An 18,208-nucleotide genomic window follows, 5' to 3' on the forward strand; every position below is an offset into this window, starting at 1 on the left:
CATACTCTCCATCCTGGGTTGCTCTTACACTAGGCATGGTGGGTATCCCAATATAAAAATGAATACAATATTCTCCCTAAATTATCACCATGTGGACTCAGTTATGTTGTGGATACTTCACACATCCAGATGTACATTTTTTTTTTTCTTCACACATCTGAAATGAAAAAATAACCTAGAATTAGCATCAATAGCTGGATGTTTCAGTGTCAGCAAGCTGCAGGAATGCAGTTTAATATATTTGAACCTGAACAAATTCAACTAAATATCAAAGTGTCAATAAAGTCTTATCTCCTACACTGCACAACTACGTTACATTACTGTTCAGAGCTATTGGTGCTGAGTGCTATTCAATTTTAAGCAAAGTTCCAGTTTGACCTGCCATGGATTCATGTCCTTTCCAGTTCTGAAAACACCCTTAACATCGTTGATTTCAGGACCAGCTCTGTTCTTCTCTCTATGGATTCATTCGTCAGTGATGATAATCCATGTGCTAAGAAGAATGTCCCAGCTCTGAGTCTGTATGCAGCTCCCTGTAGATGTAGACTTTACCTTTATCTCTCCTTCACCAACTACAATAACACACTCAGCCCATTAAGCCCATCCCCACTGGAGAATCAGCCACTGGCCCTACCTCTGTCTAATACACTGATTTTTTTTTATATTTTATTTTTGAAATAACGCCCAACATTGGAATAAAACCAAATAACATTTATTCCAGTGTGTGATATTGCATGATATTTTATTTCAAATCTCTCTTCGTGGCAGTCTGTATTATTTGAGATTATTATCCAACACCTAGTTTTAGTGGTTAATAAATAATGATTTTAAATAATGTGTTGTTGATTTAACAAATTCATGCAATCAAGGAGAATCTGAAGTAAATATCGTTCTTCAAACTCACTCCTACTACTTTATAGAAAAAAATGATCTTATATTTCTTATTTGTTTTATATTATTATTTTTTAGTATTTACTCTTATTATTATATATAACTTTATACAAACACCACGCATTAGTTTAAATATATATCATTATCTTAGGTGCCTAAGACTTCTGCACAGTACTGGAGATATTTTAAACTGGGTTTACGTTGCATGCTTTCCTGACATTTGACACTAAGCTACCCTGGCTTTAGTGCCAGTGTCTTGATTTAAAAACTGCAAACGTAATCATTTTCATCTTCTATGAATAGAATGCTAAAGTGTCCTATCTAACCCAAATCAGACTGAATGGCACACACTGTGCTTTTTGTGAGTAAAGCACATAACCCTCTTATCTCTGGTGACGCCAAACAGTTGTCTCTGATCACCCACCCTGCCTTCTACAGAAAAGTGTGGATTATATTTCTCTCTCTCTCTCTCTCTCTCTCTCCCTGTCCCTCCCTCCTTTATCTGTAATTCTGTTTCTTTTTAGTCATTCAGGATCTCTCTCTCATTCTGTCTCTCTCTGCCACCCCCTCGATCTCCCCTGCTAGAATATTTCTGCCTGTAAATTATTTACTGTTTATCAGCAGTAGGATATTTCTCTATTTTTAGCTACACATCCAACTATGAGGTGCACATCTTGCACAGTGTCCACATCTCTGTCTCTCTCTCTCTCTCTCTCTCTCTCTCTCTCTCTCTCTCTCTCTCTCTCTCCGCTCTCTCCCCCCCTCTCTCTCTGTCTTTTTCTCTGTGTCTACAGAGGAAACACTGAAGCCATTCCTTCTGTCATCTCTATCAGTCAGCTTGCCACACACACACACTCTCACACACGCATTCCCCACAGGAATACGCAGCATTCATGATCTGAGGGAAAGTAGAAAGTACATTGTAAATCTATTCTCGAGTGCAGGACCTGACTTTCGAGATAAAGGTGCGATACTTTATTCTTTAAAGAGATTCGGTTGTTGAAAAGACATTCCAGGACTCTCTCTGACTTTGTCTTGTGTTTGTGGAAGTCACTAGAGCTTCTCTGACTGTACAGTTTTCTTTAGCAGGAACTTTCAAAGCAGGAATCCCATTGCACCATGCCAACTTCAGTGGATCTGCGACTGTGTTTGTTTAAATTGTTTAAATTGGGGCTTCCACACAACTTCCGGCTGTTTTTTGCTCAGAAAACTGAAAATCCCCACCCCACTGATACCTGCGGCTCGGGTTAGGATTAGCCAGGAACCTGTGTGAATGCTCTCGCCGTAAGAATTCATTAACTCTGTGTTAACTTTACATGAGTTTTGTCATTTGAATCCCTCTCTCATCTATATTGTCCCTGGGAGATTTCCTAAGAGGCTGTGCGAATGTATTTTGTAAGCTGTTTTGTAAGCTCAAAAATGGGTCAAAATATAGTGCAGGCTATAGGCAACCAACTGGGAATCTTGCCAGTATCTTCACCTAATTATATATTGGCACATCGTTACATCAGTGGGCAGATGTAGAGGGTTTGGCCACTTCACTAAATGACAAAAAGTGTCCTTTCAGCTTGATCTTCTCATTGGCACAACGATTTATCCAATTATCTCCTAGTCAGACATCCTTTACTCTGTTGTAGTAGTAATATCTACCTGCTTTTTATTGATCACAGCTTATGCTTTGATCACTTTTAACACAGTAATTAGAGTGTACCCGAAACCTTTGGTTCTGAAACTGGGTCACTCTCCTGTCCACACACCTCCTGTTATGTATATTGGTGAAAATATACAGTACTGTTTATATATATATATATATATAATATGGGTGGTGCTGTGGTGCAGCAGGTAGTGTCGTAGTCACACAACTCCAGGGACCTGGAGGTTGTGGGTTCGATTCCCGCTCCGGGTGACTGTCTGTGAGGAGTTGGTGTGTTCTCCCTTTGTCCGTGTGGGTTTCCTCCAGGTGCTCCGGTTTCCTCCCACAGTCCAAAAAAAACACACGTTGATATGATTCCAGGTAGGCTCTGGACCCACCGCGACCCTGAACTAGATAAGCATTTACAGATAATGATTGATAATGAATGAATGAATGATTATAATATATATAATCACAGTAAATAGTAAATACAAAAAAATATATAAAACTAAGAAATATAAGATCTTTTTTTTTCTATAAAGTAGTAGGTGTGAGTGAGTTTGAAGAAAAATGTTTTGTTCAGTTTCTCATTGATTGCATGTATTTGTTAAATCAACAGCACACATTGTTTAAAATAATTATTTATTAACCGCTAAAACTAGGTATTAGATAATAACCTCAAATAATGTGGACTGCCACGAGGAGAGATTTTGAAAAAGTTAAAACAACACATTCACACACAGAATATCACACTCACTGGAATAAATTTGGTTTTATTCTAATATCGGGCGTTATTTGTTGTTTGTTTTTAGCAAATAAACACTTACTGCCCCGATAAATAGCTTTTCAAACCTCTGGTTTATATTGGCAAAAGAAAAAAAAAGTTAAAAAAACAAATGTTCAATTTGAAATGTTGTCTGTTTGTTATTGTCAGTTAAATATAGGATTTAGATGCGCATTTGGTCTAGAATATTTTAGTCTTTGTAAAAGGTGACAGGGGCGTTCTGCTGGTGATGTTTTTCAGTGGCAGGGGCGAGAGAGAGAGGAAATTAAAGCCACAAAGCCCTGTGTCCTCACTAGGCAGAGATGATGGATAGAAGCCAGGTGAGCTCTGACCTGTAAAACAGAACTCACCGTGGGGGTTGATTCTGTGTGTGAGCATCACTGCTGTAGGCTCTCTGTGTAATCTCCTAAGGTGCTCCTGAATAACTGTTTTTTTTTTCCCCTTTTGTTCTTTTCTCCCAGTCTTTTATTTTGCATAATTCAGTGATGCTTAGGTCTAGGATCTGGGATTGCCAGTCCATTGTTCTAAAAACACCAACTGCTTCTTTGTTTGATTTGCAAATTGTCATCATCTTGTTTATTTTTGTCTTTTGGATTTTGGAAAAAAAATACTTGTGGAATTTTTTTTCTTATCCATTTTTTTTGGTTTGCTTTTCAAAGATTGTTTTACTGTTGATTTGATGGTGATGCCTCTGGCAGTTTCTCAGGGGGTCATGCTAGGTGTCGTGATTTTTTTTTTTTTCTTTCTTTTTTTTTTTAATTGTCATTTTTTAACTCCCAATTTGTTTCTCTGTCCTTAATGGTGCAGCTTTTCTTACAGTGCTGCAGTAATGTATATTATAATATTTTAATAATAGAAAAAATGAGCAGAAATTGAGTGCAGTGCTGTCAGCTCTCTGTGCTAGAGAAAGTGCTGGCCACGGTTCAGGTCTCCTTCAGCAAGGTCATCTTTTCTGCTGAATCCCAATCACACACTCTAAGGAGTCATGCTTCTTCCCACCTCACCCCACCCCCTTTCTATTTGTCTCTCTCTTCTCACTTGATCCATCTCCCACTCTCATCACCCCTCCCCCTTTTTCTTCCTCACTCTCTCTCTCTCTCTCTCTCTCACTCCCTCCTTCCCTGGTTTCTTCCTCTTGCTTTTACACCCCCCACCTCCTCCTCTCTCGCACTCCCTCACCCCACCTCTCCCTCCCTCCTCGCTGCTGCAGATGCAGTTCCCATAGCAACCAGTCAATCCTCACTCGTCTGATACTTAGTCCATTAGTGAGCCGTCCAGGCAAAGAATGCTAATGACACGTCCCCTGTGAGAGAGCGAGGGAAAGAGAAAGATAAGAATCATTCTTTAAATAGACAGTTAATTGTTTGCCCTTCAGGTAAATAGTGGATTTGAATTTGTCTTTGACTGGGTTTTATGTCAAAATGTAAGGTTCTCATATTGTATATTGGTTCCATGTTAGGTCCCTACCATTGGCAATTGTATGAGACAGAAAAAAAAAATTAATGTAATACTTTTGGAGCATGTTTATTAGTCTGTTCTTGAAAGGTTTATGTAATGGTGTCTTATACATCTGCATGGTCTTAGATTTAGAAATTAGATTTCCATACATTTTAGTTATACCTTCCAGACACATTTTATACATTAGTTTATTCATTCATTCATTATCTGTAACCGCATATCCAGTTCAGAGTCGTGGTGGGTCCGGAGCCTACCCGGAATCACAGGGCGCAAGGCAGGAACACACCCTGGAGGGGGTGTCAGTCCTTCACAGGGTGACACATTCACTCACACACACACCAACAGACACTTTTGAGTCACCAGTCCACCTACCAACATGTGTTTTTGGACTGTGAGAGGAAACCGGAGCACCCAGAGGAAACCCATGCAGACACAGGGAGAACACACCAAACTTCACACAGACAGTCACAAGGAGCGGGACTTGAACCCACAATCTCCAGGTCCCTGGAGCTGTGTGATTTCGACACTGCACCTGCTGCACCACCGTGCTGCCACCTTTAGTTTATGTCAGTAATTTTACTGTTTCTGTTGCTTTGCTTTCAAATGCTGGCATGACCTTCCAAACCAAAAAATTATGAAGGGGTAATCCTTTTCATTTGCACAGGCTTTAGGCTTAATATAATTAAACTGTAGATTCAGCAAGCTGTTACAATGTATATAAATACAAGCATTTACAGGCCTTATAATTTATTTAGCTTGTCAGTCAATAAATTGCTCCAAAATGTAGCTGTAAATTGCATAATAATCATAATAATCCATAATAATTAACTTCATCCAAATGTAGTGTTAATAGTTGTCAACAAACAAAATCATAGAGAAAGCAATATTTGGCGCTGTTGTTTACCTAGAGATCTTCTCATCCACCATTACTCTGCCCCCACTTTCCAGCATGTTGGAACATGCCTGTGAAGGTTTGATTGCATTCAACCACACTTTGGAAGGTCAGTTGATGATGTTGAATGATTACTCCTGGGTCACATACCCCAAGGGTAATGGATCCATCACTCCAGAAAATGAAGGTCCACTGCCCAATTATTATGGATTTTAATTAACTTCATTTATTTATGTAGATATAGTGTCCATAAACTTTTGCGCATAGTGTGTGTTGTAACTCATCTTCATCTGTGCTGCTTTAGGTAAGACATCTCTACTGTATTTCACTGCACAACTGAACACAGACAGAAGAGTATTCACTGCATCTTGCAGTTATCACTCATCAACGGTTTCAACACCTCAGTGTGGAACGAGAGCGAACACGAAGAGGTGTTTATCATGTGTTAGGCTTCCATTAGATTACATTACATTCCTGGTCTCTTAGTCCCTTGTGTGCTCACACTTGTTCACCAAACCTGCCACATTCACTCATACGCCCATTTGTTGCCTGTTTTTTTTTTTTTTTTTGTTTTTTTTTTTTACCCTCTCCTCTCCATAAAGCTTGATTTCCATTGGGTCAGACTCATCTGGGTACTTTGTCACTTTCCACTAGTGCAGGGAGAGAGCCTGAGGGGTATAGTGGGGTCACCCGGGTTGTTAGTAGATGGATTGATGCAGCAGGCTCAACTTAGTGTGTGTGTGTTTGTGTGTGCCAGTGTGTGAAACTGACCTACTTTCACCAGCTCTGCACTGCTGCGTCGCTGCTTCTTTCTTGCTCACTCTCACACTCTTTTTCTCTGCCTTTCTCTCTCTGTCTGTGTACTTATCTGCTTGTCTCTCTATTTCTGTCTCTTTCTCTCTCTATCTATCTATCTATCTATCTATCTATCTATCTATCTCTCTCTCTCTCTCCCTCTCTGATTCACAGTGTAGGCACCTCACTCTACTTCCTACACAGCATGTGTGTGTGTGTGTATGTATGTGTCTAATGTACAGTTACACAAGTCACAGAACAACTCTACCATAGTGTTACAGAAAATCCTAGTTTATATCTTCAAGTTTTCTGCTGTAGCCTTTTGACACCTTTTAGAGGAACATAGAAACCTCTAGTGAAACCATTGTCAAATGTCTCTTCATTTTCAGAACAAATTCCTGTTTTATCCATGTTTTGATTTTCATTTTTTTAAACATAATTTGAAAATACCAGCTGATCTTTACATACTGTTGAAATGTAATAACAAACAGACCAACAGAAATTGTCCACAATATTTTGGAGCTCACGTTGATGAGATCTATATTCTCTGCCTGACATCACAGAGCTCTGTCCTCACCTTCCAGAATTATCCCCCGCCCATTTGAACAGGCCAGTGCCTTGTTTGTCTGATCGTCTCATCTCCCAGAGAGATACTGGGTGATCAGGCCATTATCCAAACCATCAGCCAAGTAATGGGTCATGAGGTTTTAACACAGTGATTGTATGTACAGACAAGACCTAGGTGTCTTACATGGATACGGTTTCCTTTACTTTGTGCTTCTACAAGCAGTTCTGTTCTCTCCCAGATTTTCTGTCCTGTATTCCAATATTCTAGTATCAGATTAGTGACATTCACAGCCGTGTATTTACTCTCCTAGTGCGAAAAATATTGTCTCCTTGAGCCTTAAAGGGGACATATTATGCAAAACTCACTTTTTACGTGTTTTTGTATTTCCACTTGGGTCTTTACTGCTCCTATAAACATTCCAAGCATGAAAAAAAAGTTTCTGTGACTCAGTTGAAAGATTTTGGTGTCAGGAATCATATGCTTCTAAGAGCCATTTGGAAATTTGCATATAACCACCCTGGCACCACCCCTCACCTGTGTAAAAATGGGATGGGTGGGGTGTTGCCAGCAACAGTTTTTATTGCCTAAAATTGACAGAGCTCTTAAACGGCACATTCGGAAAGTGGCTGAAACTGGCAAGAACAGAGCCAGTGAGATCTCTTTATATGAGAGTGATTGTGTTGAAAGAACTGTGAGTCTATTCTAACTTGTTTAAAATATGTCCTCTTTAATACCATCTCTTTTTACCATCCCTCTGCTCTCTGCCCTTTTCTTTCCTGCCCAAGAATTGTGATATTCTTCCATCTACCAATCAGTAGCTGTCAGTCTGTGGCATACTCTGATATGACTTTGGTAAATGGATATTAAAATGTGTTGAGAGGTTAGTCATGGATGATTTCCACATACTGCAAAGGAAGAGATAATACGGACACTCCTCTGTCACCGAGCTCTGTGGTTTTACCTTACTATTATTTATTCCAGCATTTAACAAATCACATCCTTACCTTCTAACTTTAAAGGCACTTACTATGGAATGCAATGTATTTTTAAGGGACAGAGTTAATGAATGTCATTAACTCTGTCCCTCGAGTAAATCCCTTTGGGATTCAAAGGCATTTCATTCCGAGCCTGCCGGGAGGATTACAATGGCTGGAGGATGGAAGACGCATGCTCTTTTTTCAGGAGGCATCTGTCCTATTGTGTTGGGAACATTTGGGAACAGATTGTCTTGTGTGTGTTTGTGAATAGCTAGCGTCCCTGAGCACAACAAATGGAAAATTACTCCTCTTCAGCTGATAGCTGCCTCCTAAGAGCAGTAAGCATCAGCATTGCTTCCAGTTCACATTTCTTCACCCAAAGGCATTCCACTATAAAGTTTACTTCCTGAAAATCACACTTCTCAAATCGAACTGTTGAAAATCGTTTCCTTACAATTTCACTGACCTCAAATAGAATCAAAGGGCAAAGACATTGGCATCTATGCCGATAAATAACTACTATATGCAGGGAATGAAATCTAACAGATAAAAACCAGAGCAGATCGTTTATGTCCTGTCAGATGCAAGGTGCAATAACTCCATGGATCAGACTTGTTTTTTGTCATGTTTGTCATGATCCTCAAACTGCTGAAAGAAACCACAGACATTTGGGAACTCTTGAAATGAAGGGCTGTCCTTAGTCTGCAGTAGTGTTAGTTAGGCAGTACATGTCAACCTAACATTCCCATCAACAGCAACACACAGTTTCCCTTCAAAACCTTTCCCACAGCATCACACTGCCTCCTGCGGCTTGACTTCTTCTCATAGTGCATCCAATTGCCTTTCAGCAGTTTACAGGAATCTGCTTGGGCAATCTGACTGACCTGCAGCTGCGCAGCCAATATGCATCTAGATCCAGTATGTGTTCTGACACCTTTTGATTAAAGCCAGCTTCCATTTGTCTTTTAATTCTCTGTCTCTCTCTCTCTCTCTCTCACACACACACACACTCTTTCTGACTCTACAACTCGTTTTCTTTTCTAATTGTTTCCTCTTGTTTTTCGCTTTATTGGTTTCTCTCATTGTCTCCATTTTCACAAACTCTTTCTTCTGTCTTTCTCTCTCTTTTCTTTCTCACTTATATTTTCTCTTTCAGTTTCTCTCCTCTGTCTTTTTTCATTCATTCTGTTTTTGTATCTCTTTTCCTCATTTGCCCTGTCATTTGTCTGTCTCTCTCTCTCTCTCTCTCTCTCTCTCTCTGCATCATTCCACATTCTCTCATTCCCTACTTCTGTTAAGAGATATGTCTTTGATCAATATATTTTTTTGCTGTTAAGCCTTTTCCCCCTACGCTTCTAAATGACCTACTTGGTAATCTCCTTAAGAGTATTGCTCTCTCTCTCTCTCTCTCTCTCTCTCTCTCTCTCTCTCTCTCTCTCTCTCACACACACACTCACTTTGTGTCTCTGTCTAAAAAGAGAATCAGAGGGAGCAGAAGAATTTGCTGCACTCACATGGCTCAGGAAAATACTGGGAACAAAGACTGGGCTGGGTGTGGATTTAATAAATAATAGCTCTGTTTTAGGACGAGCGAGCTGTGGCATCAGGACAGATTTGAAGTGCTTTTCTCTCTCAGCTCTACTCTTAGGATTTTACATAATCCATAATCAAGGCTGATGCCTTTGAACCTTATGTTCTCTGGGATGGATTTAACACCCTGTTTCATTCAAGCCAAAAAAAGCAAGTTCTATTTCCCATGAATCAATCTTTTCAATCTATTTAGACTTTAATACATCCTAATGTAATAGACCACGTAGAAACCTTCACTTAACCTTTAATATTTTTTGTGTTGTCCTTTTTCTGTTGTGGGACATTTCCTCTGCATATCTTTAATAGACCCTTTGGAACATGCTGTTTAAAAATGCATTACACTAATAAATGTTTTACGGTGTTGAATATTGAACGGATATTGTATATTGACTTTCCTTAGGTTCTGTTATAATTGCTTGAGGAGAGTATATATAATATTTCAACTACTGTTCTCTAAGAGTTTGATGGACTCGCTCATTAACATGACATATAGGGCTCTTATTAACAATACATTAATGTGATCAATTATTGACTCCACATTTTGTATTTGTTGACCCTTTGAATCATTCGTAGTAATGAACACTTTTGAGCACAGTGACCTAAGGCTCAGGTGAAACTGCTCCAGGGCGTTTTTATATGGAGATTATACAAGCTGTGTGTGCACAGCTGAATGTCTCTGTCCACAATGCGTGAAATGATTAACTAATTATAAAGGGTGTCTACAAAATATTTGGCCATATAGTGTATGCGTCTATGTACAGATCCTGTTCGGTGTCAAAGAAGGCAAAGTTGATGCAGTGCTAATCCCCCTATGCTGTATCGCAGAATTTATTATTAGCAACCGAGAGAGAGAGAGACCTGTGCACGTGAAGAGTGTGCTGAAGCCATGTGAGGAACAGCTTGAACGTGAAAGAGTGTGAATCCTCAGAAAGCTCATTGTTCCTCTGCTAGTAGCTGGGGGATCCTTGTGGAGGTCTGAAATGAAGGATGCTCCCCAAATCCCAGTAAGAACCGTGTTGAGTTTTCTCTGATGTTGTGGGGGGCTAGTTGGCCTGAAGCATGTCTGCTATATTTAGAGAGCAGAGTGGGACTTGCTGTTAGACACATCCGACTTTTCTGTGTGTCTTTATGTTCTCTCCTCTTTTCTCCATCTCTCCACCCTGCCATCCACCAAAAAATAAATAAATAGCCTTCAGATCCTGGACTTCCTCTGGTAGGGTGCACATACACACCGGCACACACACCCCCACAGGCCCACTTGGGTTATATTGATCAGAAGAGGCTGATGTTTTTATGAAATGTCTCTGAAGCACACTAGCATCTGCTGCTGTGTTTGGTAAAAGATGAAGGGCATAAGGCTGAAATATAATATGGGGGGTCATCTCGGTCTCTCTCTTTTACAGTATGCATCTTTCCTCAGGCTTCCAACTGCAGATCCATGTATCTGGCTGTGTGTGTGTATATATATATATATATATATATATATATATATATATATATATATATATATATATATAAGCTTGGTAGCTAGCTTTTACAGTACACAGCAAACAGCATACTTCTATCCGTCTGCTTTTATTTCTTCCACAGGTTATCAAGTACTAATATTACAATGGTAGGCTGTTGTAATGTTAAGAGTCTTTACAAAGCATTGAAATGTAGTGTGCTAATTTACATTTTATATATATATATATTTGACTGTCTGTGAGGGGTTGGTGTGTTCTTCCTGTGTCCGCGTGGGTTTCCTCCGGGTGCTCCAGTTTCCTCCCACAGTCCAAAAACACACGTTGGTAGGTGGATTGGCGACTCAAAAGTGTCCATAGGTGTGAGTGAATGTGCGAGTGTGTGTGTCGCCCTGTGAAGGACTGGCGCCCCCTCCAGGGTGTGTTCCTGCCTTGTACCCAATGATTCCAGGTAGGTTCTGGACCCACTGCGACCCTGAAATGGATAAGCGCTTATGGATAATGAATTAATGAATTATATATATATATATATATATATATATATATATATATTTACTGTATATAAAATATATTATTACAAACGTTTTGATTTAACAGCAGGAGAATATACATTTCTGCTGTATGCTTCTTTCTCACTGTTTGGTCTGACTGAATCACTGCGGGACACAGTGGGGAAAATATAGAGCTGGAAAAATTGATCTTCTGGTGGTTTTTGTTGTGTGTTCTGCTTCTGAGGCCTCAGAGACTTCAATGGTCAGTACACTGTCCTCCTTCTCCTTCTCCTTCTTCTTCTCTGTCTTTCAAGAGACCCAGCTTATTTTTTTATCAGACTTATTGATTATGTGTTTTGCCAGTGTGGGCTTCAAAATCTAACATGCCTTTCTAGCCAACTGACAAAGCTTATATTTTCGACTCCCCAGATTTGATATTTTATTACAAGCTAATAAACATATAGATTTCTGACCTCAAACAATGGTTTATTGAAATTTCAAAATAAATAAATAAATCGCCCCATGACACTCCAGGGTGTGTTCCAGTCTGGCGCCTAATGTTTCCGGGTAGGCTCCGGACACATCACGACCCTGAACTGGGTAAGCTGTTACAGATAATGAATGAATGAATAAATAAATCAATTAGTGTGGGGCTGCTGATGATCCGGTGCCTGGTTTAAAATGATGAGAGTTTGAAGCTTAGCCAAGCACATAGTCTTCCAGACTGCAAGATTAATGTGTAATGGCAATGAGCAAATGATGGATGAGCCTTACATAAGCATTTCTATCCACTGTGATGTGCATAATTTTGGACACAAGAAAGCTTCTAAAATGCATGGTTTATTTACATAATAACACTTGGGCAAAATAAAGAAGCTCAGATTACTATGGACAATAACACAATGTTCTGATGCTCTGTTCTACTATTTCTTAGTGGAGCACTTAAATGAAGTGAGGCAGTGGAAAGAGGAGCTGGGAAAGATGGATGTTAGAGGTGACATCTATCAGATAATACCATCCTATTGGCTGACAGGCAGGAACATAACACACAGAAGAGTTTATTGGGTTGCTATAGCGATGGAGGCTGAAGCAGCCAGGCTCCTGTAGTAACTTATGAAGATGTGTGTGGGATGGCAGCTTTATTGTTGTGAGGCTTTCTTTCATCAGAGGAGTTTCTTACGTAATGTCCCTCCCCACCGAAGGTCACTCCTCTGAATCATGTCGACTGAAATTAGTAGATTATTGAGTCGTTGTGTTCCCCTGTTTTATTTTCTGCTCCAACACATACAGATGTCTTTGTATTTTTAGTTCAGCTTCTTTCAGTAGCAGCCCTCATTGTCCAGTTCTAAAATAGTCACATTTAAGGACACAGCATGGATCAAGAAGGGTTCTACATTTAGTTTTGTTTTCACTTTGGTGTCTTTTTTCTTATTTTTGTCCTCATTGGCAATGTAGTTACCTAACAACAGGTCCATTTTTCAATGGCTGTATACATGGGGTTTGATGCCACACCAAAGAAAGGTCGATTTCTACCATTTAATGTACTCTGTGTTAAAACTGTGATTTCCCAATGATCTTTTACATTTATTTTACATTTTAACACAGGGGAACATGTAAATGGAATATACTTTACATGTACTACACCTTTTAGTTATTACTCTAGTAAAACAAATTCATAACAAGCCTCTAGCAACCTAATTTCGGTTCTGATTGTGTGTCCGTGCTCATTCAGAAATGATCATATTGCATCCAGAAATAAAGGCAGCATTATGCTTATTTTATTTAGTGATAGAAAACATGCTGGTACATTTTGCCCAGCATGGATATACAAGTCAAATCTAGTTTTACATAGAGCTGAAAGAAGTGATAAATACACAAACATAAATATAACTACGCAGTAAGCATTTGAAATGTCCACCTATGTTCAAGGCTAGAAGCTTGATGTGTGATATATAAAAATGCATCTGTCCAACTCAGGAAATTGTGTATGCCTTACATTCTGTCAGCTAAAAATACCCATTTTGCGTTTTCTGATGTAAATAATTTATATTTATTTGAGAACAAGATGTAAAATGTCCATCTGCCAAAGTGCTTCCAGTGTGACTAATACACCCCAGTGAATCAGTGGTCCAAATATATCACCCATAGGGCTGAAAAATCTGGGGAAAACAACTAATTGAGATTTTTCCGTACAGTATTGTGTTAAAGTTAAATTAAACATTTTTTCTATAAACTAATATACAGGCCTGTTTTTATAGTTGATGAGACTAAGAAAATTCTGACAGGTTAAATGTAGAATGTTGTTGTTAAGTGTTTGTTTGCTTCTGCTTGGTCTACGTCCAAATTTAAACTCGTTTAGACATAGTTCTTCATAATTTAGATTGTAATTAAAATTGACATCTCTATTTTGATATAAAGGTTATTCTTTTTCAGCCCTAATCATCGTCACAAAAAACACACATCTCTGAAATGATAACTTTGAGGCTGTAGAAATAAATATTGTTAATATTTGTATATCTTTATGGGATAAAACTTTGAAATTTAAATAAAAAACTAATGAAACCATATTATATTTAAGACATTTTGGGCAATTTCTTTTCGTTTTATTAATTATGTAATTTCAACACAATTTAAAGAGTAGCATGTTAGCATTTTCAGATTATGTTAAAACATGAACATTTTTGTATGTGTATATATAATAGGAGTTTTGGATCTTATTAAATTTGGATAATTTCTATTGGTACTTTATTAAACACCCACCAAAGTAAAGATGTAAATTCAGCTACCATTTCCAAATGATGTAAAATGTAACAATAATTTGATATGACAATAAGTGTATATTTCCTCTTGTCTATATACTAATCTCTTTCCCTCTTCTTTTTTTATTTTCATTTTTGTTTATTTATTTTTTATTAGTGAAAGAAGAAAACTCCAGGTGTACATTGTAAGCCCTATTCAGTGCAGCATGAACGGGAGGAAGTGTACTGTTGTCGTGGAGACCAAGATCAACCAACCCCAGCCAGACTTCACCAAGAGCCGATCGGGCTACATCTTAGCTGTGCCAGGAAACTAAAGGATGAGGGTGGAGACATGGAGAAGCCAATACCCTGCTATCTTCAAAACATGACTATGCTGAATCTCTGAGTTTAAGCCATTCCAAATTTTCCTTGAGCCAGGCAATTTATTTAATAGGTTGTTTGTAAGTGTAAACTGGTAGGTGGAAATGTTCCTGAATTTCACATTATAGACATTCTATAAAACAATGTTTAAAATTCATGATATGTGAAACGCACATAATTTTCCCCAAAATGTTCTTTAGATGATAGAGATCTTGTGTATTGTTCATATAAGCCAAAATAAATTGCAATATTTATGGGACAGGGCTTAGAAATATCTGACTAATATTTGAATATGCTGGCCAGGGATTCTTCTTGTTTATAAAGCATACTTGTGTTTCTGATATAACGTTAATTTGGAATCCACTATGGCTTTGATTATTTGGCTTTAATGTATATCACAGCTCATAGAGGCCATATAACAGACGCTAAGACTTGTTCACTACAGGTTTTGTAGAAGGATATGTTGAGCATATCCATAAACTTACTAACTGCTCAGAGAGGAGCGTTAAAAATCTCTCTTAACTTAAGAACTTTGTCTTGTTATGCGTATTTTCATTTATGCAACTTGCATATTTTCCTTTTTTTGGAGATTATATAATGTTTATATTCAAAGAACTTCACAGTCACATATTACAGGTTGATGAGACCAGTAACAATCAACACAGAGCAGGGATTTCCAAAAGGCTGCCCTTTTATTTTTCAGTATTAATGGTGGAGATACTGAATAGAAAATGACTGAAGCTATTCCAGGCCATGCTCTCTATCATAACAAAGCCAGAACGAGAGAGAGAGAGCTCATTTTCCATTATTGAACCTACACTCAATCGAAAAGGGATATGATCATTTGAGTGCTCCTCTCATTTTTGCTTCCGCATTAGTAAGAGGACATTCTCTAAGGGTAAACTCTGAATCACATTTACAAAGAACATTGTTATTTTTTTCACAAGGTTGTGTTCATTGATTAAAATCTGATTATAGGAGTTTGATTCTTTTAAGCCAAAACTTTTTTTCCACCTAAACCTACTTATTCCACACTATTGCTTTCACTCCTAAATAATAATACTGAATGTAATATACAGTGTGCACTATTTTTACATCTTAAAGGGATTAGCTTTCACAGTGCAGCACAGCGCAAAAGCCAGAGACCATCTCTCATTAATTTAACTTCTAGTCAAGTACAAGGACTCATTTCCACAAGCTGTTTTTAGGAGGTTAGATAAAGGAATTTCATAACTGTGAATAAAGCACTGAGACTGAATGAGTAAAGTTTTCATACTAATTAATTAATTCATTAATAGCAGAACATGGAACTTTCAACGACCACGCAAGACCTAGTAGTCACCATCAGATAAACTGTGCTTAAAGTTGTCATCTTTGAGAAGAAAGCATAAATGTAAAGCTCCTGTGTCACTTCATGAATGATGAAAATACCCATGTAGACCCATGTGATGTCCAGAGAGTGCAATGAGTAAGACAAATACACCTGTCCAGAAGAGAGAAGGATACTAGTGAAGGCAGTGTCCTTAATGAATCATGGAAGCTGTAATTAGTTCAAAGTTTAGAAACAGGAAATTTCAACATTTTTGATATTACATTTTGTTAATTAATTCATATCTGTAACATTTTTATCCTGGTCAGGGTTGCGGTGGGTCTAGTGTCTAGCAGAATTATTGCACACTAGGCAGCACATCCTGGACAGGGTTTCCATCCCTCACCCAGTCACACAAACACACACACACCCATTTGAACAACTGGAGCACCCTGAGGAAACCTTAGCAGACACTGTGCACACACCAAGGTCTCCTAGACCTTGAACTGAGGCAGTGTGTGAACATACTACATACAATTTTTTTTAACTGCTTATTTGAAAACAAAAAAATGGCTGGTCTCTGACTTGTGCACAGTACTGTTTATGGTCTCTTAAGAAGAATAAAAATAACTGGCTTAAGATAAATCTAGATTGTATGAGCTCTTGTTCTAGTGAAAGTGAGAGTGAGTGACAGATAGCATTGTTGACTCATATTAACTAATTCAGGATCACATACTTCTGAGTGAAAATTCCCAGGATGTATGGCCTAGTTTTAAAGATTCTCTGAGAGAAGAAACAAGTGCCACTGAACTTATTGTTTGCTGGTTTCTGTTCTCTTCATAAATCCATTTATGAATTACTGTTCCCTTCTACTATTTATATTAAAGGTCGGGAAATTTAAAATACACACACACACACACATATATATATATATATATATATATATATATATATATATATATATATATATATATATATATATATATATATATATATTAATCAGATTGGATCACAGCCTTTGGTCAAAATGATTGCTGACTTTTCAATGTCTTTAAGTAGCATGGGTCTGTACTGTGTGATCATGCTCAGTGCTGTTTATACAGTTTGATGAAGGGTAGTTTTATATCATTAACCAGTTCTTAATTACCCTGCTACTCATTTCCACTCTGTATTCAGACGAGACTAAAATCACCAATGAACGCCCACAAATTTGGCAGGTAATTTAGCCTGTAACTTAGACGTAGCCAATACAAGTGGCACAATCTCTGAGGACCATCTACTTAAGAGGAAATGTCCCTAGGCCCTCATGTCACTTAAAACAAATTTTGTATATGTTTGCTGTCCAAAGAAAATCATCTATTTCCATTTTTGTCTATTTTTAGTTTGCTGCATCATTTGAAAACAACAGTTGTCTTTCACATCATAGAAAGTCTTATGAGCAATGGACAATAGAAATGATTTAGAATAATTTATTTTTACACTTACTTTGATTGAAAGTTAAGAGATTATTTTCTCCTATATATGTTTTTGACAAACATTTTTTCTTCGGACAGTGTTTAGTCTGTGTGAAACTATTCATTTGCATTAGAAGAAGTAAAAAAACAAGCACACCTCCATTAGACTTGTCGGTAGTCTATCATTCCTTCCTTTTCTCATCTCAAAGCTCTTTTTCCCTGTGTTTCTATCTGTGGGAGCTTTTGGCTGTTTGCCTGGCAGGGTAAACTGTGCCACCCTGCAAAGAGAGACAAAACACAATGTCCCCCCATGCCATCGGGAAACCGAGCCAGACACTACAGCCTCTTCCTTTTCTGTGGCCCTGGCACTGAGACAACACACTCCTAGTTTACAGTTTCCCATCGCTCAGATACACACCAGCAAAGCTGGAAAATTGGCCCTTAAGTTCAGGTGCAGATTGACCTGTCAGTGCTCCACAAGTGCATGAAATCTCTAAATTGTTGTGAAAATTTGATGGCATCTCTAAGAGACTTGGTGAGGTCAGGCACTGATGTTGGATAACACCAACTAATCCCAAGCTTCATCACTCCAGAAAACACAGCTCAACACCGGTCAGCAGCCCAATCCTGTGCAGCTTTATACATTTCTCATGCTTTGCATTGGGCATGATGGCCTTGGGTGACTTTATACATAGCTGCTCCAGAGCAACTAGTTAGATTAAACTAAAGCTTGTCCAACTTTACCCTATGAAGTATGCATTTGTTGTTCAGTTGAAGTCAGTTG

General features: G+C 38.3%; 1 protein-coding gene across 1 annotated transcript in view; it reads left to right on the forward strand.

Annotated features, from left to right (window-relative positions):
• Window positions 1-16,872, forward strand: part of myo1d (myosin 1D) — a 90,708-nt gene extending 73,836 nt beyond the window's left edge. Inside the window, exon 22 of the mRNA XM_066664645.1 lies at window positions 14,459-16,872. Within this exon, the coding sequence (XP_066520742.1) occupies window positions 14,459-14,615 (157 nt within the window). The 3' untranslated portion in view covers window positions 14,616-16,872. The remainder of the gene's footprint in view (window positions 1-14,458) is intronic.
• The last annotated feature ends 1,336 nt before the right edge of the window (window positions 16,873-18,208 follow it).

This window comes from Hoplias malabaricus, chromosome 3 (genome assembly GCF_029633855.1).
Source record: "Hoplias malabaricus isolate fHopMal1 chromosome 3, fHopMal1.hap1, whole genome shotgun sequence".
Lineage (NCBI taxonomy): Eukaryota > Metazoa > Chordata > Actinopteri > Characiformes > Erythrinidae > Hoplias > Hoplias malabaricus.